The following is a 27,208-nucleotide window of genomic DNA, read 5'->3' on the forward strand; positions in this document are numbered from 1 at the left end:
CACATGTTCTTGCTTTAACTCTAACCCATTTTCCTATCAATGATGAGGAAAGGAAATGGAGTAAATAGATCAACGTTGGGGTCTCTGAATCTTTCTTTCTCTCAATCCCTTTTCCTCTCTTTCTCTCACTCTTTCTCTCTGACACACACACACACACACACACAACCCTTAGGGTGTGGAAACTATTTATGGTGAAAGTGGGCAGAAAGTGTAAACACATGTCTGGCATCCTTTGAAAACACAAATATTTCCCTCCTATTCCTCCCTTCATCTCTCTCAGGGATCCCCTCCCAACACATCCATCCCTCCAACCTCCACATCTACCATGCACATTCTCCTCCATGTCTTTTAGCCAAAGGGGGAACATAAATTACAGGACAAGAAGCAGATAGGAGTGGAGAAGCACACACAACTATTTGAGCAAATGTCTGTGTAAGGGAGATATGTAATAGGTCGGGGTAGATGGGCTGGGTGTATTTTGTGTGGGTGGAATACAATCCTTTCCTTAACGAAAGCAAGATATGACAAAAGAGATGTCACCAGACACTGAAACAGTTGCACGGCGCCTCCAGTGCCATCACACAGGTGCTTCTATCCGTCTACCCTCTTCTTCTCCAATTCTATTATTTGACAGCCCCTTCATTCATCTTTCACCCTTACTCAAGGATATCGTTTTCATGTTCAAAATCATCATATTGCAATCTGATGCCTGAGAGGTGACGGTGAGTGAAAAAAATCACCAGTGTTGTTTTGTTTTGTCCACATACAGTATTATTTCCTCCTGTTGTATTTATCTATTCTTCCATTTTCCAAAACAACCAAGATGGCTGCCGCTGATGTGTTACTTTCTGTTGAAGCAGCTATAGCATGGCCTAACATCGCCAGACTAAATTGCAAATGCATCTGCCAGAGCTAACAACACATGAGCTCTCAGATTTGTCTGGTTCCCTTATATCTTTAAATTCTGATGGCAAACATGGCAACACTAATTCACAGACATATTGATCCTACACCGTCACAGCTCATTTCTGTACCCTAGGGTTGTGTTGTTTGCGAATGAGTCATTAGAAAAAACACATTTTTTGAGTGAATAAACTAAACCGAGTCACTCGGAAAATATCTGTTTTTTTCTGCGTTTATGACAACCTCCTTGGCTGAGCTCTCAACAGCTTTATCAGCTGCGAGTCAGCTCGCACGTGCAGGGGGCTCATGAGAGACCGATTCAAGACATTCCTTCACAGGAGGAATGGCGTGTGTTCAAGACAGAAAATACATAGCTGATTGGGGAGGGTTGCCATCATTTAGCTGTAATGATTCACTGTAACAGATGAAAGTGTAAGGACATATTTAAAAAAACGAGCTGAACAACTTTATAATGATTCATCAAAGGGCCCGGTGATCCATAAAGAAAACACCGTTAGTTTTGGATTACTTTCAAAAAGTAATAAAAGCAATTATTTAATGTTTGATGTAGGAAATTCAGATAGAATGCAGGTTTAAGGCATTTGCAGTACTTTGCCAAACCATATGCTTTGTCCATTAATATTTACAGTACGATAAAAACATAAGAAAGCATAAAGACTTGCCTATTACGCGACACAGATATCTGCTTTATAAACACAATAACAGGCCAGTCTTATATTTATATCTTTAACGTAGAGCAGAGGATATCAATGATTGTGTGGCGCAATTCAGTGAACGAATTTGGTGAATTAATGGGATTCAGTACACTGAAAAGAACGATTTGGCCCATTACTGCACTCTGTGGTCTGTTTATATTTGCCCGTTGCTCATTGCTGTGTCACATTTTTTGTTGCTCTGATTGGTTGTAGGTCTATCCAATCGCGTCCAGAGGCATTCTGGTCTATGACGTTGACGACGCCCCTTGGAAGCCCTGAAATGTGGTTGTTTTAAAGGCTGGTCTGACTGGGCCTTAATATATGTTGTTTTATGTAATAAAGCATGAGTGTAAGTGTGCTTTAAAAGTGCTTTTTGTTTTCCCCTTTAGGTATTCTATTTTTGCTAATTGCTAACTATCCAGAGCAAATTGGATCAAATCTGCTGTTTAAAGTTCTATTTAAAGATGACATGATGAACCTAAAATGCACTACAGACACATTTGATTTGATTGTTTGACTAAAAATAATATATTTTACGAGATAAAAGTTATTTGAATAAGACACTGGAGAGGTAATTGTGTATATTTATGACATTTCACTTCAATTGAAAAACCAATGGTTTTTGAGAAAAAGGAACCAAACTATAAACACCCTCTAAGCCCTCTAACTTAAGAATGTATGCCACATGTCAATGATAAAAGGTTAATAAACGTTCCTCTTTTAACCACCAGAAGCTAGAGGATGTTGTGTGACCACACGCCTGCTCAGCCATACTTCATACATTTGAGAATTATTTTCCAGTGGCAGGCGACTTTCATAATATCCAACACTGTGGAAAATGACTTAGTTTTGTAACACTCACGCACACGCACACGTCCACGTCCACACACGCACACAAGTTGTGGCATGCAGATGTACGAGATTTAGGGCTCCCAGAGATAAGCTTTGGGCGAGAGTGAGAAAAGATAACTCAAAAAGAATTTGTCACTATGATAGATAGGTGATCTGTCATAAATGCTCCTTAGGGAAGGATCGGGAGTGAGGTTTGTGTTTGTCTTTGTGGTTGTGTCCGTGGTACCAACAAAGCCAAAGTACTCTGGCACATATGCCCTTAAACATGAGAGAGAGAGAGAGAGAGAGAGAGAGAGAGAGAGAGAGAGAGAGAGATCACCAGTGCTGCCTGGCATTGTGTTGGCAGGCCTTTTGGCATAATCTCCTCCCTCCTTCTTCTTCTCTTTGCACCCCTGAAGTGCACATTAATCCCTACACTCTATCCCCATTTAAAGACAGGGACATCACGCGAACCTGTCTGTCTGCATTGCATTCCAACACATAAACCCATGCACTCAGTCACACGCACATGCGGCTTGCTTCTGCAAACACAGAGAAAGAGAGAGAGCAGCTCGGCAGGGGGTTAAGCACTGCGGTGGCGGCAGTAGCAGAAGTAGCAGGTATCTGGTTTTTCCGCACCCCTAAAATGTCTTCAGTGGCAGGCATGTGAAAGGCTTGGAGGTTGATTAAGGAAAAGAGGGGACGTTGCAGATTACTCAGCTCTACTAATGGGTTATGCATCTGTAGCTGCATGGACACTCTCTCTTGCACACCATGGACTGTGACATGTTTGTCAGATGAGGTTGTGACGTGTGTGTGTGGAGGAGGAGCTTTAAATAGCATCTTGAATATGTGTGTGCACTTGAAAGCAAGAGTTCTACATAAGGCAGTGGTATATGGGCCTGTAGGGTGGACAGAAGTCTCCTTTGCTTACCTGTTTATGGAGATTGTATTTGTTGTTGTGCTTTTGAGGAAGATATTCTTCACAAAGCTTGTTAGTATCTAAAACGTCTCTTCAGTCTGTCCAAACTTTTAAAAATGTTCCCAAGAAGTAACTTTAATCTCTCCCTTCTGAATGATATCCACCTCTCTACACTATGTTATTGCTCTTTAAAAATCCTGAAACACAAAATAAGTATTTTTACTTTGGCACTATAAAGACCTTACTCACCTTGATTTTTTTGTGATCATTGGGATTTAAGATCTGCAGATCTACTGTTGCACTTGTTGCCAGTCCGTCAGGAAGTGCACGTCAGCTGGATGCCTCAACGGACGTGTACAGACACAATAGATATTGACCTCTAGTGGACAAAAAGTGAATCCTGCAGGTACTGAAACTCAGATTTCCTACTATGAAGGCGGAGGTGGATCTGGCTTAAGGGGATAAGCGAGCATCCGGAATGTACATCCTATAGAGAGATTCTGAGGCTAACAAGCCATCACCTTCCACTAGCATTCCATTGACTCCCATTAATTTTGGCGTCACTTTGACAGTGAATTATTTTACATCTGAAGCATTTAAAGACAATATTTGTCCATTGTTTATTTCTAAAGAAACATGACAATGTATAAAAGGCCCCATTACCTCTTATCTCCAGTTATGGGTTTGTAGCAGCCGTTTTTAGAGAGAAATTACCGTAAAGTCAGGAAAATCTTGCAGGCAATCGGGTGCACTTGCAGTCAAGGGAGAAGTCAATTAAAGCATCGGAACAAAATATTTCAACAACATTTTGATGGATTTAAAAATACTTTGGTGTGTGGCAAGTGAATTCATATGAAGTAAAATTTTTCAACAACTAGGATATTTTAAGAAAAGTATATGTTTTTAAATAACTTAATAAGTAGGGGTAACAAGGGATAAATATATTCACGGGGGTTGGGGAAATTATACAGGCAATGGAAAAAAACATCTCAATGTCAATTGCGTTCTTCATCTCTGCAAGATTCAGAATGATTCAAATTTCTGCTACCAGAAGACTTTCAGACAGGTTGCACACATCACATCTACGTCATCAAGCTCAGTTTAAGCCATCACTGGAAAAGTGCTTCTAATGGACTTCACTGGGCTCCGTTGAAGTCTATATGGGATCGTTGTATCCATTTCTGATACTGTCTATTGGCGGTTTTCCACTGCGTGGCATCTACTCGACTCGCCTCGACTCTACTCGCCTTTTTTGGTTTTCCATTACGAAAAAAAGTCCCTGGGACCTGCTACCAGGAAGTTTTATTTAGTATTACCTCAATCGATGTTCCAAGCGAGCTGAGGCAATCCCAAAAGGTGACGTGGAAATCTGCAGACTACTGGTTGGTCGGATCACTGTATCAATTTCTCTGCAGAGATCTGAGGAGCAGTAATTCATAGTCCTCATAAAGCCACCATTTTTTTTGATAAATGTCTGCTCCATAGGCTATGTTTTGCATAAGACAGTACGTGGTGCTAGTATCTTTTCTTTTCACTCCTCCTTGAAAATAGCAGAGGTGAAAATTGACAAGGAAACTTTGAATTTCATACGGGTTTCAGTCAGTACCAAATAAAATTGTCCAGTCAACTGTAAATATGTTTGGGGAACATCAGAATCATCTTTATGGCTTCTTTAAATCTCAGAAAGGAATGACTTAAAATTTCTTAAATCTAACAAAGAGGAAAGTGAGGAAATATAGGGTTTTGTTTTGGGATCTGCCCCTGTAGGCAGTTAGGTGAAACCCACAGGTGCAGTGTATTTGTCTTCCTGTGGAGGGCAGCAATGAGCTGAAGCGCCTTGAACGCCTAATGCATCCACGCTGGAACAGAGAGGAAGAGAGCCGGTGTGGTATTTCCGGGTTTATGCTGACGCGTCCCTCTTCTGCTCGTACTCCGACGTGTCAGTCCTCTTGTGTCCAGAGCTGAGCAGAGAACAGGCCGCTCAATCCGCAGACATGGCTCCCAAAGGCAGCAACAAGCAGCAGTCAGAGGAAGACCTTCTTCTCCAGGACTTCAGCAGAAACCTTTCAGCGAAGTCCACTGCTCTCTTTTACGGAAATGCACTCATCGTTTCTGCCATCCCCATCTGTGAGTACCCAGAGAGACTGGAGCAGCTAGCTGATGCTAACTAGCGTAGCTAGCTAACACTAGAGGAGTTATTTAGGAAAACAACTGAATGATGTGCTTGTAAAGAATGCCCTGAATGAACGTTGTTACCTCATGCCTACTATTACTACACAGAAGAGCATAACACAATATTATTAACAATGGCTGTGATGAACTAGCTAAAGGTACATTAATGTACCTTTAGCTAGTTCATCACAGCCATTGTTAATAACATATAGTGTCAAGATTACTGAGTGACGTTAAGAGATTACTCTATTGCTATCTCTAAAGTAAAGTTGTTAAAGTACTGTAGGTTTAAGGGCCATTTAGGATTATAGTAATGAACAACATACTTAGCTAGCTAACGTTGGCAGTCTTTGTAATTTTTTTTTAATAAATCAAAATTTAAAAACCCAAGGATGAACCCAGGACTCTGCATATAGTTATGTTACTAGAGAGCACTTTGATTGTAAAATGTGTTTAACCAACATAATGCATATTTACTGACTTAATTTTTTTGCCAATTGACTACTATCGCTCTAGGGCTGTTTTGGAGGATTTGGCACATGGACCTTGTCCAGTCTGCAGTTCTGTACGCTGTGATGACACTGGTCAGCACCTACCTGGTGGCCTTTGCCTACAAGAACGTCAAGTTTGTTCTCAAACACAAGTAAGAAGGATAAACACACTACTGCATTGGCCCTGTAGTTTTTCTTTCGTTAGTTGGAGAAGAGGTGCATGTATATTACTGTCCCACAGCTGGTACAGATAACATTTTAATTTGATTAAGTTGCTTGATATAGAATAGAGCACTTCAAAACAAAGTAATCTGGTATGTAATATGTCCATACATTTGGGAAACTAAGTACCATAAAAGAACCATAGAAGGGCTGTGTCCATAAATCACTAGTTTATTTTTCTTCCTTAAAGTCGTTTTCTGGTAGTTTACAGAACTGCTCTGCGCCAACTTCTTTATTTTTTACAAGCTTGACAATCCTTCACTGACTTCCAATGTCTGCAATGTTTCTCACTTCATCACCCAGAGTTGCCCAGAAACGTGAGGATGCTGTTTCCAAGGAGGTTACCAGGAAGTTGTCTGAAGCAGATAATCGTAAGATGTCCCGCAAGGAGAAAGACGAGAGGTGAATCATGCATCATATTGTAAAGCCATACCTCAAATATAGTGGGTCGTGCTTGACGTATGCACATGTGGAAATCCAATTACCTTTTACAGATTGTTTTTAGTGCACTCTGTCAAAACTTAAATGTGTTGCCAATGTCTGTCTTCAGAGAGCAGTCGCTCTTTTGAAAAAGAAACAACATATGGCAAACTTGCCAGTTGTCTTAGACGTTGGTTAACATTTAAGAGCACCATATGTTGACGGTTTTAGAATAAAAGCCTGTTAATTCTGTGAAAGTGAAGGGTTCTCTGCAGTTCCCAGTACATGACTTTCAAAGTTGCCAATTTGCTGAACTATCCACACAACATAACTTGTCTCCTTTGCACACTACCTGACTAACCGGCGAAAACAAACGTAAGAAGTATCATGGTAGAATACAAGAATAAAAGTTACAGTGCAGTGTAAGAAATTAACAATTACTTGATTTTTGTAGTCTGTTTGCTCTGCAACAGCAACTTTGGTCTGTGTTGCAAATGCAAGACATCCATCAAGTACAGGTGAACCCTCTCCCTGGTTTCCCATCAGCCCTTGTCTTGTGCTCTCATTGGCTTTAGCTCCCCGGCAGAGTTCCCGACAGCTATGGATACTTAGCCTACTAGGTAACTGAAAAGTGTCTGCGGGGCCCCAGCTAGCCCCTTGTCTTACTTTTTCAACAGTTCACATATTGTGCTTGATCACATGTAGCGCCAAGCCAATGCCGATTTGACCCAGATATCAGGCTTTTGTTTGGGAGCTCCAAAAGCTGTCAGCTAGCAGAACACCAAGGCTACAGTTCTGTGGTGGGCACCTGCCATAAGATGTGTATCGTACTGTATGTTTTACATGACCATGGACGTTTCTTCTGTTTGTCTAGGATACTGTGGAAGAAGAATGAGGTCGCCGACTACGAGGCCACCACCTTCTCCATCTTCTACAACAACACACTCTTCCTGGTGCTCGTCATCATCGCCTCCTTCTTTTTGCTCAAGAACTTCAACCCCACCGTGTATCCTTTAATCACATTGTACGTTATCAGCACAGATTACTTTTGGGATCGATCAAGGTTAATATACTATTTGTTGTCATTATCAATCTGTCGATGCTTGTTTTTGCCTTAACTCGTTATCTTTCCAGCAACTACATTCTGTCCATCAGTGCCTCCTCAGGGCTCATTGCTCTGCTGTCCACAGGCTCCAAGTAAAGGAGGAAGAAAAGGGGAATACAAGCTGGAGGGGTGGGATTGGGGAGGAAGTGGGTTAAAGATGGGTATACACTATTTTGTTTTTCACTTGTTAGGAATGGAGTTTAAGGGACCGAAATGTCACGTTTCAACTTCATGAAATTCATGATCAAATGTCTGGAGGGTGTTTCTCCAGGTCTGTCTTCTGTTTTTTCTAACAAATAAAGCAACCAGGTATACTAGTCGTGTTTTAATCTGATAGACACGTCTGCTTTAGAGCTCTTTTAGAATATGTTATAAGCTTATTTTAAGAATATAAAAATACCTGTTATATGGTTAGGAGACAAAAGCAAGACACTGTTTCCATTGGCAATGCATTTATTTAGAATCACACTTTCATACAGACTATTTACAGAGAAACTGCTGTTCAGGAGAGAAATGAGACACTGATGCTTTGCAGGTCACCTTAACAAAAAGATAACCAAACTGGATGTCAAAGTTCTTTACATCCACAAATATACATGTAGTAGAAAACACACCTTACCTGAATTTATGAGAAATAATCTAGGTTGGCTTCATACCAGAACAGGAAATCTAGGGTTAAAGGTTATGCGTGACATTGCAGGAATTTTCATGTTATCTAAATAAGAGTTGAGTTTAGCCACGAATTGTTTCTAGCTCATCCCCATTTCCAAGAGTGTAAACTTGTTGAAGAACAAGTAACCATTCTTTCAGACACTGATACATTTAGGGTTATGTTTGCCTACAAATATCACTATTAATGCATTACTTTACATGTCATTGATACCCACAGGAATATTGTATTACCTCTTTACAAAATTATGTGTACACTACTGCTTGGTTTTTAAAGGCTTTCGTCCAAATTAGGTTATATTTAATGTATACTGTAGATTAGGCAATGTAATAATTTAAGAATCTGCATACATATTGTTCTATTCTCACTTTGTAGGACACCATCCACACATCATTTAACAACTGAAAGACAGCCTAGATATTTTTTTTTTCTTCCTCTGTAGTGGGACTCAAGTAAAGGCACTCTGCCGGGTGGAGGAGTCTCCACACACACCGGCAGGCCGTGATCCAGCGTGGTCACTGACTGGAACTGAGAGGCAGCTTGTTGACTTGCAACCAAACTAATCGTATGTTTTGGTACACATATTGCCACCAAGAGTTAGAGTAAAGGGAATTACACTGATCTGACCTTAAGGGAGACTTAAATAGTTTTTCTGGATTTTTTTTTTTTTTTAGCAAACTGCTTGTCATTTGCATTAAAATTATGCCTAAGAGGTTTGCTCTTCTTTGTATGTAACACCAGGTCAATGCAAATATCCATAGGGAAGTCTATATTTTTATTATCCCAAAGGACAGAAACTTCAATTGTCAGCCAAACACTGCTTATTTATGCTTCATTGTCATGTGTGTAACAGCAATTCTGGCAAAAGTCTACATGGGCAGAAATTTCCTTTGATTAAAATCTGGAGGGTGTTTGTGCTACAAGTCAACAAATGTACACCAAGGACAAGGCAGTGACTTAACTGGAACCTGGCCAACATTACTGCTGATCTCTGTGATGGCTTGTTTTCCAGATGAAAAGGAAAAAGAAGATAAAAATCAGAAAACAACGCATGAAGGTGACATGAACTGTGAGAGCTCAGCTGCCTGGTCAGAGATAATGAGTCAGGGTCAATGCTTACGTTTAAACAGAAGCTCATTACTTTATTATTTACAGAAGTACCTTCTGTAAATAATGCCATTATTAACACAGCAAAACATAATCTGACTTCACGATGCAAAAACAACAAATTGACCATTACTCTTTATACATACTTATATGAAATATTCTTCAGGAGCTAGCAATATACTCTGACAGTGTGAAGTCTGCCAGGAGGAGGATGGGATGAAGAGTTACTCAACACTGCAACTGATGCAGTGGTTTTATAGAGGAGCAACAAAATAACTATTTACATACAACACCTCTATTTCCCTATGTATATATTAGCCATACAGTACTGTAAAGTCTGCACTTGCACGAGAGGCTTCTTCATGGTTTTGCTTATGTTACAAGGTATGCCTTAACATTTTATGTACATGTTACTTTCCCATAGTTCTCAAAACAATATCTCAAAATGTCAAAATTACTCTAGAATAAATACTGTAATCTTTTCCACATCCCTTGCCTATATGTATCTTCGGGCCAGCAACAAGCAATTTGTGACCAGCAAAGAGGCATCATTTTATTACATAGATATATTATATGCTTAAGTCCTTTTCTGCAAGGTTCATGAGGCAATCAGCAATGCAGGTTCAGTTCAAAGACAAAAAGGGAGTCAAATGTCTCCATTATAAATGAAAATTCAGTAGTAGTCCACTTCTTTTGCTAAGTGTTATGTCTTTCTTCTATTACCTCCTGAAGCAGAGCAGCAGTTCCTGAAAAAGACCACACAGGGGCAACATGCTTCCCTCTCTCCCTGAAAGGCCCAATCCCAGTGACACTGATGCTCCAGGATCCTTTGCTTGACAGGCGGTCACTGACAGACAGACAAGCTTGCAGTATTTCTGATCCAACTCCTTTCTGTTGATTCATTATGTGCTTTGTAGAAAAGTGAAGGGAGGCGCACACTATAGCTGGAGAAACATGCACCTGCACTCAGGATTTCCAGCCTATCATCTCTACTGAATACTATCCTGTCCTAAACTAAATACAGGTTTGGGTACAAATGGTAGATAGATTGAAACTAATTCAAGCTAATAGGGAAAGGTTCAATGAGGCCTCATTCATAAAGCTTTTTTTTAAAGAAGTATGAGCATTGTCATTGTTAAACCACACATTTCATGGGAAAAGACATTTTTCTCCCTCGACTTCTGACACAAGAGGTGAGAGTATTGGGTTTATGGTAATTTAGATTGCTGCACTGCATAATAATTGAATGAAAGCACTGGCTAAATGACTGGGGATGTTCATGCAACTAAAGCTATGTTTCTTTAGGTTTACTTTTGAGTAAGGAACATAACATATACAGTATAAGTCTAAGGTGTTTATATTGATGTATTCAGCTTGTGGTACAGCATTTCTCCTGAATAAAATATGTGCTCAGTGTGAATTTTGTTCTCAAATTAAATTACTTGTGGGTGGAAGTCTGGACATTTGAGAGGAAGGCTTGAGACCGGAGGGTCTGAGTCATCGACAGGATGTGGGTTGGAAAAGTGAACAAGTGACATAACTGTTTTACTCAACAACTACTATCAAGGTGCCATGGAGCAAGGCACTTTTGAGTAATGAAATACTCCTGCAGTGCTTTTCCTACAGCACTGCTCAAATCTCAACTGTAAATGTAGGTGCAGGTGTATCACAAACAATAAGGAGCTGTTCTTGCCATCTTGAACTACAATTAATTAATTAAATGAATTGTAGTTCTTAATGCGGTCCCTGGGAGGAGTTGAACCAGTATGTTGTGCTCTAGAACTGCATGGGCAAGACTAAGCTCTGCATAGTTATAGTTGAATGGAGTGACACTAAAAGGGTTTACCATCTTGGTTCGGGGACGCAAAGTTTCGATTTACTCAGGTTGATTAAGTTGCGTTTGAGGCTGCAAAAAGCTAAGTTTGTTAAGCGGCTCTTGGCTGAGCTGAACCGGACCTGAGATGAACCGGGTACAGCTGATGTGAGTAGGACAATGCTGGGCTTAACAAGGCTGTCGGCTCCAGACTGAAGTGGGCTGGAGCTGAGTGGGGCCCAAGGAAAGAACCATGGACTTAAACATTTAACCTCCATGGTAGCAGTGTGGTTAAGTAGGTGGGTGAGTAGGTAGGCTGACCTCTCAGGAGTCCACCAGCCTGGTCTAAGAGCGGTAGTCCTTCTTACTGTACGGTCTGTTGCCCAGGATGTGGTCAATTTCAGACACCACATGAGACGTCATCTTAGGAAGGACCTGGGCAAAAGAGAAAAAGAGAGAGAGCTAAAATAAATATGATTGGCAGGAAGGAAGTGATAAATACAGTGAAGCAAAAGGGAAGAAAAAAGTAAAGAAACCTGAACGTATAAAGAGATTCAGATAAGGGAAGGCTTTTTGACAATACTACAATAATAATCGATCGAGCTGGAGGATAGTGGTACAGTAGATACTAAGCAGGCAGTAGACCCTAACACAGGTAAAAGCAGCCGTGTGCGTGTTTCTGCATGTTCCCACCTGTATGGCTCCAAGGTTCTCAGTGAGCTGTTCAGGGTTGGATGTTCCCAGAAGAACTGAGCTTACTCCTTCATTTCTTAGACACCACGCTGGAGAGAAAGAGAGGTTGATATTCACACACCGCCCACTTGATGGCGCACTGCTGCTTATTATTCTCTAATAACTTATAAGCTTTAAGTCTTGTCCTATAGTTTCTCTTCCTGGATGCATATAACAATTTATCAGAAAGCAAAAATCCAAGGTTTTGGTTTTGTTTCAGTCCGTTTACTACCAATTGTAAAAATTACATTACTGCCGGCCATTTTACCAAAGTACACCCCAGATTTGTACATGTTTGAATGCATTTACTAGCTCAGGCACTCTACTGGTGCAGAGCTGTGTGTTGAGCTGAAAGCACCAATTTAAAAAGTCTGTGTGTTGGTGGAGGAAAAATCCAACCCACAAAACAAATAAGCATACACATTGTGTATTGGACAATGTATGGTGGTATTGGTGTATTGGACATTGTGTAAAGGATGATACAAGTTATGGTCTGGCCTCACATTAAAAAAGGTTCCTATCTGACAGCCCTGAGCAGCTGTGTTTCCAAAGCCATGCTTTCACAGTATTTGCTATAAGAAGGTGAAATCTTACCCACAGCCAGTTGAGGCAGAGTGCAGACCAGCTTCTCTGCAATGTGGTGGAGCTCTTTCAGCTTGGCTTGTTGTTTCCTTCCATCATCACTTACTATTTTCTCCTTCAACCACTGATACGACTGGTGGGAGAGAAGAGAGGATAGAGATTGAATGAGCGAGTGAGGAAGGGAAAGAGAGGTTATGAGAAAGATAGATTAGACAAAGGAACTTAAAGTAGAGAAATTTCAAATAGGGCGAGGTACAAAAGGAGGTGTATATATTAAAGAGAGAAAGAATAAGTTAAAAATAAATGAAAGAAATGTGCTATCAATAAGAAATGATTGACTGAACAAATAGTGAAATAGCTAAGGGGCTAAGGACATGACATCATTTAATCATATATATCAAATAAAGACAGCTTGCATTGATCTGCTTCTTATACACATACACTACCAGAGCCACAGGGATACAGGCTGGGAGGATAACACAACCCAACTATTTCTTTAAGCATTACAGTATGGTTTAATGAAGGTGAAACACTTCAAGTAAACTGTTCATACCTCAACCACAGGGTAAAGTTCATATTTGTATTTGTTACAACTGTAATATGCAGTAAAGACGAATGCAACAAAATGACAAAATATTTCAAACATGATTCAAAATCCTATCCAGTGTAACTTCACTAAATGTTCTAATGTTGTCTAATGTGTTGGACAATTGTCTTCCAGAGGGACTCTGGTCCATGTGTTTGTTAAAGTTAGCTGCTGGATATTTTCCATTTTAATTCCACAGTTCATGCTTTGGCATGGACCATCACACCAGGCTGTTTTTACTGTCCTCCTTTGCCCCACTGCACCTGCTGCTTGCTGTCACAGCCAACTTGTGTCACTGTGCAATTTGTTCATTCTTTAATGGGTGTTCTTGCATCAGTGATGAGCAAGACTCTTAATTGAATATTGTGTGTTGCTATGATAAGAAGTTTTCTCTTTCTAGACTGTTTACTTTGAAGGAATTTTAGAAGTAACTAATCATTTGTGCTTTTCTTTCATATGTAATTCCTCATTATCTTTTCTCGTTTCTTTCACCCAAACTATTTTTTCTTATAACGAGTGGAAAAATCTCAGGTTCTGTGAGAATTGTTTGAAGATATAAGTTTCTTTATTTTGAGACAAGAAAAAGAAGCAGGCATCAACCTGATTTTAGAATAGAGAAATTATTCTCACTGCACTTGCAGATGTTTTCACTGGTTTTAAGAAAAAAATGATTTAAAGATTCAAGTCACAAGCAAAAATGAATTAGTAAAAAGGAGATTTTTGCAGTGATCTTGTGCCCAAAATATTAATATATCTTGGGGACCACAGTCATGAACCACTATGACAGACAAAGCTGTCTAATGTGGTTCTATCTTAGGTAGCACTGATTATCTGTGAAATCTTGGTAAATTAAAACTTAAAAGGACAGTTACCAAGGATTCCTAATGAAACTGGTCCCACGTCTCATTATTTAATAGCCCTCCCTGACACTGACACTAATTGATCTTTAACCAGTTTAACAATCAGAATGTGAAAATAATAATCATGATGAAGCTTGCATACCTTCATGGAAGCCCTGGAAGATTCAGGAATGCCATTTTCATATTTTCCTGTGATGATGCCGCATGCCAGAGGTGACCATGTCATCGCCCCGACTCCTGTCACCATGGAGACCATATAGAGTTAAAGAGGAGGAAGGAAGAGGTGTGGGATAAATGTGTGAAAACTGTGCCAGGAAAGTTATATGAGATTAAAAAAAAGAATAACGGCAACAGGGAGTGAGCAAAAGAGAGTGATGGTTTAATTATCTGTTTGATACCTTCATTTTACTCATCTTTTATAAACAGAGCAAGCATGTTCTGACTGATGTTTTTGCTACCTTGTCCCGACACCAGACATTTCATAAATTGGCATTGATTACCACACACGAGGAATACTTGCCTATCTTGTGGTAAAGTTCAGGCAGTTGCACTTCTACTTTCTCCCTCTGGAAAAGATGATACTCTGCCTGCTCACACACTGGAGGGATCAGATTAAACTGTCTTGCCACCGAATATGCCTCCTAGAGATTAACAAAAGGGCGAGAATGAATGGATATGATGTTGGATCTCACTGCAGCATCATCCTTTTATTTAGTGTTTAATGTAATGCTGCATAAACGTACTTGTTTTCTTTTTGGTGAGAATAAAATAGAATTAAAGCGATGGTATTAGGCAAGAGATGAAGTTAGGAGCCATAGATGGGCATAGGTAAAATTCAGGAAAGAGATGGGAGGGTGTTAATCAGCTTGTGGGAGCGTGGCACAAATTCAAATGCAGGGCTCACAGCACGTCATCCAATCAATATTCCATATCACAAGTCTCCGAGGAATCATATCCAAATTTCCTTCTATATTGTCTTATCTGGATTTCCATTTGTCATTTAATAACACATGCCAGAGGAAACACACATAAATATGTTGGGCTTGTTACTTTTCAAACACTCCCCACACTTTTATTTTGTAGGTCTCCTGCTGTGAAAGAGGAGGGAATCTACTCAGTGTATGACAAGGATAATGTCGGTGCAATCTCTCCACTTACAAATTACACGTTGCCCCTCTGTGCTGCAACCCATGAAATGCGCCTTGAGCCTGTGTGTGCATGTACAGCGTGTGTGTATGTGTGTGTACTCTACTGCTGCCTTGTCACGTACACTGAAAAGACACATTTACCCCCCCTTCATTATTGATGCTATCTAAATTACACAGCTTTCATCTGGGCTTGTGTTCTACAAAAGGTATCTGCTCCACTTTGCCGTGATTACAGAGAGAGGATGTCAACACATTGTGCTGTTCTCAGAAGGCAAGGGAGAGGGGAGAATGGATGTTAGGTCCTTGAATGTCACTTTAGGCATGTGTTCATTTCATAGCCCTCTGCTGTGGCTTCATACCCCCCCCCCATATAAATTAATGTAGCGACAAGTGAAACGGGAAGTAGACAGGAAGAGAAAACAGATGGAGCAAACCACTGGGCCAAGAAAAACCTGTACGCTCCTAAAAGCTCCGTGCTGCTTACCATAATCTCCATGGCCGTCCACCGAGACGTCCCCCAGTACATTGCCATGCCTTGGTTGATGACATAGGTCATGGCCCGAACAATCTCTGTAGAGAAATCCACATGCCCACATCGTATCAGTCAGTTGGATCAACACGGAAACATTTATTGATTGATTGATTCCACCCTGTACATCGCAGACAGTTACATGCTCCTCTCACCACATTCAGTTCTGTACTCTAAAAAAAATCACGTTCAAAATGTATTCAAAGAAAATGTTCCTGAGACTCCAAGGAGCCACAAAGGGAAAACATTGTTGTGTTCAAAGACAAAAACATTTCTCAGCATGTTTCCCTCTTCTCTTGAAGCAGTTGAACAGGATTCCGTAAATTTATATAATATAAATGAAAAGTACGACAGCAGCATAGGGCCACAGGTTGTAGTCTAACCTGAAGCCGCTGCGTTGAGCAGTAAACCTCAGTATATGGGCGCGCGCTCTACCAGGTAAGCTACCCAGGTGCCCGAGCCACTGCATTTTTAACACCGCCGACAAAGCGAGCCAACAGCAGTCAGTGCCAACCAAAACTCAGATTAGGACTGTCATTGAGGTTATTCATCATCGCCCAGCATTCACTACCTGGGGCGGCTGTGGCTCAGCGGCTGTGGCTCAGCGGTTGAGCGGTCGCCTGCCAATCGGAAGGTTGGTGGTTCGATCCCCGCCCCTGCAGTCATTGTCGAAGTGTCCTTGGGCAAGACACTGAACCCCGAGTTGCCCCGGTGCTGCGCATCGGAGTGTGAATGTGTGCGAATGTTTATCTGATGAGCAGGTGGCACCTTGTACGGCAGCCCCGGCCACAGTGTATGAATGTGTGTAAATGGTGAATGTTCCCTGTAGATGTAGAAGCGCTTTGAGCAGTTGTTAAGACTGGAAAAGCGCTATATAAATACAGCACATTTACATTTACATTACTACCATTATACTGAAGTCCTTGACTGTGGCAGGACTCTTGTATTTCACGGGTAAAACAACAATGTATAATCAAGAAGACCTGACTTTTTGTATTCTCTTCAACTTGCTTAATGATAATTTACATATTTATAAAAGAGAGAGAGAGGAAGATGGAGTGTAAACAAGTTTGAGGAAGGGATACCAATAGATGTAAAAGGAATTAAATAGGAAATGAACAGCGAGTGCAGATAATGGAGAATGGGCTTAAGTTTGAGATATTAAAGTTTTCTAGAAAGTCATGTTGAGCTAAACTGCATATATTTTAAAAGTCCCACTGAAGAACATAATGAGTTCTTATAAAAACCAGAGCAAATAAAAATAAATAATTAACATGCAACTTCCTAATTTAGTTGTGAGCACTAATTAAGTATTGAGGTAAAAGCCACAATTAATGGGCTTTACCTATAGAAACCAATAGTACACAATTAATTTATGATGTCTAATGAGGAACCAATACATTAGTAATATGCAGGTCAATAAGCAACTTCTTGATAATGAATTTTATAGGACTGCCTGCCCATCTTTACTGAAGATCAATTAGATATCTAGTTCATTAGAACGGAGACGCAAAACAACTTTAACACCACCAGCAGTTAATGTGTCTTTCATCCTCAACACACTGAGGATAAAACATTCAAACATTGTGTTTCAAGCCAAGAGATGGGGGGGAATTATTACTTTAGTATTTTCTGGCCCTCTAATTTCTCTTACAAGGACACATCTGCCCTCTAGCCAGTGAATAAAAACCATATCCACAACTGCAACATCAATCCTGGAAGTTGAAAAACTGGAGATATTTGCAACACATTAACACACACTAGAAATCTACAGTATTTAAACAGTCTATTTGGATGTAAATAATTCATATTTTCATAAGTCTAACTCTTCATCATTGTAACACTCTTAAACTGAGCAAACTTCAGAGACATCACGACTCAAGTCACTCAAAACCTTATCAAAAACTGTAAAAGTATTCTGCTGCAAAACCGCAAGGGCAATATCCCAAATCATTTTCTTAGGTAGAAAATTGAATGTTGATTGGCTGACTTACCCTCCATGGGTGTGTTGCTGTCAGGGCGGTTGGCAAAAACTACATCTACATATTCCAACTGCATCCTTTGTAGCGAGCCTTTTAGACCTGAGAGACACAGAGGGATGCTAAGGTTGAGATAGCGGAGGTTGATTGAATTGACACAATGAAGCACTGTACAGTGGAAAAAAAGAACATGCATTTAGGGTTTGTTGAAAGTGAAAAACAAAACATCTAAAGTTGTTGTTTTGTTCATCTTGTGTGTTGCGTGTGCGTGTGTTTGTGTGTGTGTCAGTGTGTATATCAGTGTGTTTGCATGCCTTGCCTTCAATAATGTGTTTCCTGGACAGTCCTCTTTCCGTCTCCGCCCTGATGGGACAAACAAACCAGTGATGAGCTAACACTGTAAATCTTTTTCATTCATGAATTCACTTTTAGGTTTCGGACCAATGTTTTACTGGATGTGTACTTTTTATCCCACAGCCAAGGCTGTAAAAAGAGTAAGTTCTTACTGTGCTCTTGTCACCTACTTCTGCAAAGTGTCATGTAACAATGTAAATGACTGAATAGACATTATGAGTGGCTATATAAACCATTTTATGTTGCTGTTTTTGTGGCTGTCAGTGCATTAAAATAATTTCCATATCATCGGAACATTCTGGTGCTTTCAACTGTTCAGCCTCGTAATGCATTCAAACTGTGGAGGAGAGAGGTGGAAGGGCTTGAAGGGGCGGCTGTGGCTCAGTGGTAGAGCGGTTGCCTGCCAATCGGAAGGTTGGGGGTTCAATCCCTGGCCCAGCAGTCCCATGTTGAAGTGTCCTTGGGCAAGACACTGAACCCTACAGTGTGAATGTGTGTGAGTGTATATCTGATGAGCAGGTGGCCCCTTGTATGGCGCCTTGGCCACAGTGTATGAATGTGTGTGGATGGTGAATGTTTCCTGTATGATGTAAAAGCGCTTTGAGTAGTCGTTAAGAAAAATATAAATACAGCATATTTACATTTACATTTGAAGGAATGCTCAGGAATAACTTCACCCTTATCAACAGACCCAGTTGGACAGTCTCCGCCAAAGGAGTAAGAGTGTGTGTTATAAAACTGATTTCTCTATCTCTTTTCCAGATTTAGCAAAGTAATTGGTTATCCAGTTGGTCATTAAAGTGGTTATTGTATGTGACATGATGTTGCTCAGGGTTGATACAGAGTAAAACATCAGTGTTGGGAGGCTAAACTATTTTTGTATTTGAAATAGAGCTACATGAACTACATGCTGAATGTAACAAGAAATATAAGGACATAAATATGTGTAACTTATTAGGATATTATGTGGGATGATTATGATCATTATCAAGAGTAAACACAACAAAATTGGCCTCTCCTCCCTGGCTGAATGAGAGCTGCGGTGCTGGTCAGCGGGTAAAAGTACGATTAACTTTAGTTTTTGAACAAGCTTTTGGTCCGCCTGGTGTTTTGCCTCGCTATATTTGCATTTTGTCGTTGCTGCGTCCGCCATTGTCGTAGCTCTCTCTTGGATGCATGCTTAGGATCTGTCACCACACTGTATGGTTTTATAGAGGTTGACACCTAGAAACGTCCCCAACGGTCTCTGCAGATACAGACATTGCCTTGCACTTTTAGTGGGTCAGAAGTGATGATTGAGAGGGATTATTTTTATATACATTGTTTTATTACGGAAATCCTACTTATTGTGTCTCTAACTAACTGCGATTCACAACCTGTTTTCAGGCATGGAAATGACAACAGAGAGTTTCTTACTTACTTTCCTCCCCAGTATAGTTTAGTTGTAATGACCAAACTGGATCTTCTGAAAAAGTGCAAAGAAAGATGGAGCAGAATCAGTGATCCACAATGAATTGTGCAATCTCTTAGTTTCTTTGCTACCACATATGATGCCATCATGGATGCATTGATTCCTGACTCATTCCCATCCTTTTTGTCTTTCATACATGCCACACACACTACTCGCGTTGCTTGCAATGTGCAACATGTCGTCCTTCTCCATCTTTCTCTCTCGCGATAAAAGTGATGAAGCAATAGCACACACTGATGTCATCATTACCTCCAGCATTTCTTCTTGATAATGTTTCCGAGAATAATTTCAGCCCTGCAAGGCAATACAAATGAGCTGGCATTATTAGATTGCAGTGTGAATTCATGAATACTCCCTCGAACATATCAATTCCAAAATGTATTGTCACCAAACTGAAAAAAACCTCCCCTGTACATTGAAAAGACGGCAAACCACTTTGTCCATAAACAGGGAGTTGAATGGTGCACTCAAAAAGTCTTAAAAACATTTTAAACAAAGTGTCATCTGAAAGTGACAATTTGTTTGATATGATTTGTGTTTTATCATTTTTATTTATGTATTTTAGTAAATTACATTACAGCTAAAGAAAAATCACTCCTTAGTGGTCCTAAGAGCTTGTTTTAACAGTAAAAAAGATTATATTTTTTATTTAATTTTTTTTAATTAATAATTTTAATTAACTTTTCCAAACTTTTAACTTGTTGAATGCCAAGACAATAATGAAAATCTTCTCCCTTGCCCTGATCATGCTTAGACAGGCTAGAAAGGTGTTCTGCAGGATTTTTGTCATGTTTGCATCAGACTCAGACTGTTTAAATAAATAATAAATATCTAATTCTGCTAATGAGGTCAGTGTAAGCCTAAAATCTTAAAGATTAACTTAAGATTCTGCATGAATATTAATATTTTACATTTTCCCTTATATAATTAAACATTATCCAAAAGCGCAGGCTCAGGTTACTTCCAGCAAAGAGCAACAAACACTAAATAATCAATAATAATTCCAGCATCACGTTAACAGCAATGATACTCATTTCGCCCAAGTGAATTTAGCCATCCAGTCTAAATTATATAGCATGTGGAAACTTTTTCTAAGGTCATGAATAATTGTAAATTGCATGACACTTTTTATTGGTTCACTAACTGAGTGGAACAAGCAATACTCTGCATGTATGAAAGCTTCCAGCTAAACACGAATGATTATAAAACACTTTGTGAAGACACGACAGACATCTGCACCTGATTACACCAAATTATGAATAGGTTGTTATGAGATCAACCAAACTGCAAACAGGTTTGCTCGACACCCACCTGCCGCCTGCGTAGACCTCAGCTGTGTCGAACAGGTTGACTCCACTCTCGTAGGCAATAGTCATTAACTGCTCTGCAACCTGGCAAGAGGTCACGACACACATAACGTGTTTTATTAAAATTTCATTGCTGACACATTTTAGTCTGAGATCTTCCTCAGAATATGAGTCTTGTTTAACTGTAAGTCACATATATACACAAGACATCATTCAATACAGAACAAACCAACATAGAGGGGCAAACTCCCAAATAGCCACAAGAGGAAAGCAAAGGGACAGTTGACCAAAAACTTAAATGATGCACAACCAGGAATACAGCCACCGTGTCATTCATCAAGATATTCATCAAACATTTAAAATATTATTAGAACGGTTTAAAAACTGGGATTAACAGCCGTTATAATTTTGAGGTTAAGCACCCAGTTAGTTTCTGGCTCTGGAAAGCACAATTTAGGTGTTCTGTTTCACCTAACCTTTCTGCAGAACACAAATAATTTACACACCAATGCAATGCACTGTTCTATTCAGTATATAGCCAGCCAGCTGAAGTGGAATGGATTGTTGTGTGAAAGCAGAATATGTACAGAGTTGACCTCGTCACTCCTCACAAGGACACACTAAAGTCAGGGATTGGAGAGTCGTGTTAATACTTTCTGCCATGGTGGAACTAAAGTTTACGGTATATTTTGTCAGAACAGCTTGTTGGATAGTCAAATAGTTTGGAATCTAGTTCTGATCGAGCATAACCCTGAGAGCCCTCTGGTGGCTGTCACGGCTGGAGGTGGGGCTCACGGAACGCTATGTAAACATTGCAGCAGACATGGCAGAGCCAATGAGTGAGTTGAGCACAGAGGCTTAACTCCAATGCCTCAATGCAAAAGATGTGCTGTTGTATATGCTGCAGCATATTCATACAGGACATACAGTACTGTGGTCTCAACTAACCTGCCTGAATTCACACACTCAAACAGAGCTTGTACTGTAAATCTGAAAAATTAATTAACTTCAAGATGTATCGTGGTGCCTACTCATTCCTCTTTAGTTAATAAGTGCTCATGCTTTATATAAGTGTGTGTGTGTGTGTGTGTGTGAGTGGCATATGTGCAGATATTCCTCCATATCTTTGCAGACATGGTGACTATAAATCATCAGACCGAGATCCAATTTCCCTGTGATGCATTTTATTACATGGGGACTTTGAATTTGCCATCATCTCCCCTATGAGTTATGTGTGCGCATGAGTTGAGTTTGTGAACATGTGCTGACATGGTGCTTATGTTTACATGTGTGCATGAAATCCGTTTGTCTGGCTTTGTGTGTGTGTGTGTGTGTGTGTGTGTGTGTGTTTGTGACTGATTCAGTGGTGGCACACTGTGGTGGTGTTGTTTCAAGAAAAACAAGATAATCTCTTTTCTGAGAAGCTTTCAAGCCTATCTGTAATAACGATCCAATAATAGTAACCTTTATTTAATTAGGGTCTTAAAGATAGTGGTTTGGTGGACGCAATGAAAGTACAGGAATAGAGCAACCCAGTGTGACTTAGATTTAGATTAACGTAATGAAACAACGGCAGAGAAACTTTTAATGATAAAAGCAATAAAACAAAGACAGAATAAATGATAATAAAAAGATACCTAAGTAAAAGCACATGACAAAATCAATAAAAATGGGTTTTAAAAAGTGACCCCATGTGGGGTCTGTGAAAGAATGACACTTTAATGTTTTCCAGTTTAGTATAGCTAGTACTATACCCAGTATATCTCAACATTCCTATTTAAGTACTATATCACATACAAATCCACTGCTTTCAGAAAAGGCTGAATTGATAGTGAGGCAGAAAGTAAATAGATGGCTCATTTAGCCTCAAAGCCACAAACTGCCATTAAGGCAGACCAAGCAGAATGAAAAGACAGAGCTAGATAATGGAGAGGTAAAGAAAGTAGGGGTCAGTTAAGGAGAGAAAGGCTCAAAAAAGAGGGATGCCTAAGAATATGAACAGCATGTTCTTTCTCTGGCCTTTGCTGAGTACACATATAGGAAACAATCTCTGTCACAACTTTTGGGTACACTGCAGGGGGATTTTTCAATAAGGCAAAGGAAGGGTGGGCTAAGAGAATTTTTGCAGAGGTTAGAACATTGATGGAGGATAAAGAAAATGTTGAAAGTACATGGAAAAAGGGAGCAAATGCTTGATGGATGAGTTCATGAAAAGAAGAAAGGATTTAAGAAAAGCACAGTGGGGAATACATTTTTTAGAGGGTAAAGTAAGGTAAGGAACAGGCTGAAGACAGCTTTATGAAGACAGAGGAAGAGACACAGACAAGCAGATAGTCACAGACAAGACAGCAGAGACCAGAGTGATCAAGTGCATTTTAAAGGGTGACTGCTCGGCCTTTGCTGATTGCTCATTCCCAATGAGTCTGGTAAGAAACTAAAAAAGGTCAGTCACTGTTATGGAGTGCTTATAGTGACATTAACAAGGTCAGGAAGTTTGTTGTTGATGATGAAGCATAGCGACTTCTACACATTTCCGACTTCTGGCCATTTTGAATGAACTGATTGTGACTAATGGCCTTCATCAGAGACAATCTGTAACACACACACACACACTGTAACACATGCACTTCTACCCTCACCTTCAGAAAAACATTGAGTCATTGAAAAGTTGCAGAAAAACATGGGTGGCTATGCTTGAGGCGTCTATCTTTGATTTTTACTGTGGCACTAAAGGCGCAGGAGAATTGGATTTCCATACATAGAGCAGATGTAATGAGATAAAATGTTTTCTCTCTCACAACCCTAGTATCAAGGATGTGGTAGCCTCCCACATACTACCCACACAGCCTTGAGATGATTTTATGGCTGCACTGCCTCCGCCACTTCCACACTCCCTACAGTACATCAAAAGATAAAATTGACAATAAACACTTTCTTCAAATTCACTTTAGGATTTATGGATCCACGTTTGGCTTTTTTGAATGAGTAAGCAATGTTAACTTGCAGCCCACCATCACTCTTGTAAGCTGTCTGTCTGGGAATGTGTTGCTGCCCAGACAAGACTGCAGTGAAACACTTTGATGATACATACTTAACTATTGGGGTTTCTAAGTGGCTTTTAATGGCTGTGTAAAAGGCATATATAAATATAAACAATATACACCTTTTAATAAGCTTATTATTAAGTTAGAACCTTGTGACTTGTCATTAGTGACTTATTCACTTCCTCACTGAGAATTAGAGGAGTACATGGATACTAGGGCTGCATATCGGTACCCAATACCTTTAAGGTTGGACCAAAATAACCCAGTACTGAGTAGTATCAAAACTTCTCCAGTCAAACCATACCTGCATTCAAAATGGTATACCCAGAGCTAGAAAAAAAAATTAGCTAATTGCTCTTAGCCAATCACCACAATCACTCTTCAATTGTCAAGCCCGATGTATTTGACAGAGTTGGCAGTTCAGCCTGCCGAGATTCTTACATTCACATGATGGGTATTAAAGTACTCTATTGGTAATGTAAGGTGAATACTCAGTCCTAATGGATACTGTACAAGTTTCATTATGCATGCTTAAAGGGGAACTATGCAGTTTTTTTGTTTGTTTTTTAGCTTAATTTACCTTAACTGAACAGATTTAGAGTCATTGGAATGGTTATGTGACTTTTTAGGGTTGACTGTTGGCCATCTCGTTTCCCATTAGAGCCTGCGAACGAAAAAAACACCCTTGCAACTGTGGTCCGGCGGGCTGCCGACGTCAGCGTGAGGAAGTATCGCTAGTATAAGCTAGAAGTATAAGCTAGGAAAGCATTGTTGGAAGAACAGAGACAGAGGAAAAGGCAGACTGACCAAGCGAGGAGTAAGACACAAGTAAACATTGTAGCTGCCAAAAATCTATTCTGAAGCTGTAAGGGGACTTCTATCGAGAAACTTGCGAGCAAAAAGCAAGAAAAGAGCGAAGGAATTGCCAAAACAGCATAGCGCCCCTTTACCACAACGCTACTGTAGAATCTGCAGGCGATTAGCTTGGCCTAGCATAAATAATGAAAGTAGGAGCAAACAGTCCAAACAGTGCATTGTTAAATCCACAAACCAGCATTTCTACCAGCTCACTAATCAGGCACAGTAATTTTCTGGAATCTACTGTGGTTGTCTGGCAACCTTACGGTGACGTCAAGGGTCCAAAAAGTCGGTGCATCAAGCTGCTTCCAAGTTACAGCACGTAACTCCCCTTAACCTCAAACTTGTCATTTTCTGTGTGTGTACAGATATGACTTGTTAATAATGAGCTTTTAAGGTGATGGCACTTTTGACTTAAGTTTCCCCCAGTTGCTGGTTATTTTGGTCCTGATGCTCTGCAGCCCTTTTGTAGAATACCAATAGTCTGTATAATTGAGGGTTTTCCCGGCTAATGCTGTACATGGACATCCATGGGTTACAATTAATAAGCTTTCATTAAAAATGCTCTATTAGAAAATTATAAAAATTTACTAGGAGAAAAGATTACACTTTTGTTCAGTTTTTGCATGTGTGTAATTGTCAGTTGCACAGCTGTTTGCCAATTTGGGCATCTCTGACAGAGATTTTATGTAAGTGTGTTTGTGTGCCAGAGTTGATGTGCATTGTTTAATGACAGGGACACTGAACTCTGCTGAGCACATGAAGTATATTTAGGGTGCTTTTGATAACAATGCCATTGAACCATTCAGGACAGCGGAGTACTTTTTAACCCAACAGCATTGTGTGTGATTATGGTACGGTTGCTGTGTGGTTGCTCCAATGAATTCATTAGACCCTTGGTCTGCAGCTTTTTTGGTTATGATCCATGGCAATAATCCACTGTTGTGTTTCTCTACTTTGAGCTTAAACATTATCTTCATAACTGAGTCAACAATGTAACATTTAAAAACAGCCTTTCCCGTGTTCAAGTCTGAGTGATCCCAGTGACATTGAGTTAGGGACATTCAAAATATTGGAGGGAAGAGGGTAGCTAAGCTTTGAGCAACCATGTGAGTTGATAGGGCGCTAAGCATTAAGGTGAAAAAAATAGTGCTGTTACATAAACGTACTGTTTTTGGTTCCCCTGGGCGAGCTTTGTTCTCTTCCGCCCTAAGTGTCACTCTAAACTCTCTAGTGTCACTAAGTGTGTGTGTATGTATGTGTGTATGCATGCATGTGCACGTGCGTGTGTACGTGTGTGTATGGACCGAGGCCAAGACCCCAGCAGCAACATCAGAGCATGTTAGAATGCATCAACATGAGGGGAAAGGGGGATTCTGGTACAAGCATGTACGCATGATGTGGTGCCCCTCAGTGTGCCCTTTTCCTGTCCTTTAACTTTGAGTCAGTCAGTCCAAATGATCTGAATCACCACAACTCAGTCTTTGTAAATTAAGCCTGTAGTTAACTGTGACAACAGCTGTGATTTATTCGTGAAATTACAAAAGAGGCACAAATATCTGACTGGCTATGGTCGGCAAATGTTCAGCCAACTTTTGTGTGGACTGCATGCTCCATAGTCAGGTTTTGTTATATGTTAAAAAATATTCAATATCAATGATATATGTTATGATATCAAACACCTACCAAAGTGTTTCAAGCACAGGACAGTGAGTTACATGACATCTGGTACACGTTTGTGTAAAACACACTGAATACTAACTCCTCACTACTGCAGTAAAACAAAACCAACCAAATGGAAAGCAGAGTCCATTAGGATTAAATGCTTAAATGCTTCATACCTCGTCGGTTATCTGTCCCCCAAATGTCACCCATGTACCTGCAGGGAAGAGAGAGAGACATTTCAACATTAGAACACATCTCTATGTGTTTGTTTGACATCTTGGTACAATACTATTCCCTGGGCTGTGTCACCCGTTGAGTGAGACTGTCAACTTCCAAAAAGAAAAATCTGTCCTGTTCACAGCTGCAGCTTAATACTAAATGCCTGTAAGGACTTTCTGTATTCACTAGTGACTATCTGCATGTTGTTACTGTCATGCATATTTGGAAGACCTTGTGTCCTCTGTCCTTATGAATTGTTATCTGTGTGTAATATGTGTTCGTATGTGTACATCTGACTACATGCTCCTGATTGCCCTGAAAACAATGTTGAGAAGCCAGAAAAAAGGCTAAGCCAACCCAAACTGAGGTGATACTAAATACGCTGCACACTCTCTCACTGAATTATGTACATACTGTAGCTTTGTTGTGGTGAAAAACGTTTCACCACAACACCAGTATACATATATACTGTATATATGTATATACACAACATATATATATA

General features: G+C 40.0%; 2 protein-coding genes across 4 annotated transcripts in view; one reads left to right on the forward strand and one right to left on the reverse strand.

The window, feature by feature from the left end:
- Positions 1 to 5,239: 5,239 nt before the first annotated feature.
- ssr3 (signal sequence receptor, gamma) lies at positions 5,240 to 8,102 on the forward strand. The gene is made up of 5 exons (XM_034867074.1): positions 5,240 to 5,499; positions 6,061 to 6,187; positions 6,561 to 6,659; positions 7,552 to 7,683; positions 7,812 to 8,102. Exons 1-5 carry the CDS (start codon positions 5,367 to 5,369, stop codon positions 7,876 to 7,878), a joined length of 558 nt encoding a protein of 185 aa, XP_034722965.1. The 5' UTR covers positions 5,240 to 5,366; the 3' UTR covers positions 7,879 to 8,102.
- Positions 8,103 to 8,887: 785 nt separating this feature from the next.
- Positions 8,888 to 27,208, reverse strand: part of kcnab1a (potassium voltage-gated channel, shaker-related subfamily, beta member 1 a) — an 88,443-nt gene continuing 70,122 nt past the window's right edge. For all 3 annotated transcript variants that reach the window (XM_034867071.1, XM_034867072.1, XM_034867073.1), the window contains exons 3-14: positions 26,664 to 26,701; positions 20,925 to 21,004; positions 19,863 to 19,907; positions 19,563 to 19,607; positions 18,108 to 18,151; positions 17,804 to 17,890; positions 15,765 to 15,850; positions 14,653 to 14,773; positions 14,275 to 14,369; positions 12,699 to 12,819; positions 12,066 to 12,154; positions 8,888 to 11,807 (exon numbers count right to left, since the gene is read on the reverse strand). In XM_034867071.1, the coding sequence (XP_034722962.1) occupies positions 11,718 to 11,807; positions 12,066 to 12,154; positions 12,699 to 12,819; positions 14,275 to 14,369; positions 14,653 to 14,773; positions 15,765 to 15,850; positions 17,804 to 17,890; positions 18,108 to 18,151; positions 19,563 to 19,607; positions 19,863 to 19,907; positions 20,925 to 21,004; positions 26,664 to 26,701 (941 nt within the window). In that variant the 3' untranslated portion in view covers positions 8,888 to 11,717. The remainder of the gene's footprint in view (positions 11,808 to 12,065; positions 12,155 to 12,698; positions 12,820 to 14,274; positions 14,370 to 14,652; positions 14,774 to 15,764; positions 15,851 to 17,803; positions 17,891 to 18,107; positions 18,152 to 19,562; positions 19,608 to 19,862; positions 19,908 to 20,924; positions 21,005 to 26,663; positions 26,702 to 27,208) is intronic.

This window comes from Etheostoma cragini, chromosome 3 (genome assembly GCF_013103735.1).
Source record: "Etheostoma cragini isolate CJK2018 chromosome 3, CSU_Ecrag_1.0, whole genome shotgun sequence".
In the NCBI taxonomy this organism is placed as follows: Eukaryota; Metazoa; Chordata; class Actinopteri; order Perciformes; family Percidae; genus Etheostoma; species Etheostoma cragini.

Coding starts and splice junctions, on each gene's coding strand:
- ssr3 (XM_034867074.1), top strand. CDS start 5,367: ATGGCTCCCAAAGGCAGCAACAAGCAGCAGTCAGAGGAAGACCTTCTT. Junction 6,188..6,560: donor AAGTTTGTTCTCAAACACAA/GTAAGAAGGATA, acceptor TTCATCACCCAG/AGTTGCCCAGAAACGTGAGG. Junction 7,684..7,811: donor AAGAACTTCAACCCCACCGT/GTATCCTTTAAT, acceptor TTATCTTTCCAG/CAACTACATTCTGTCCATCA.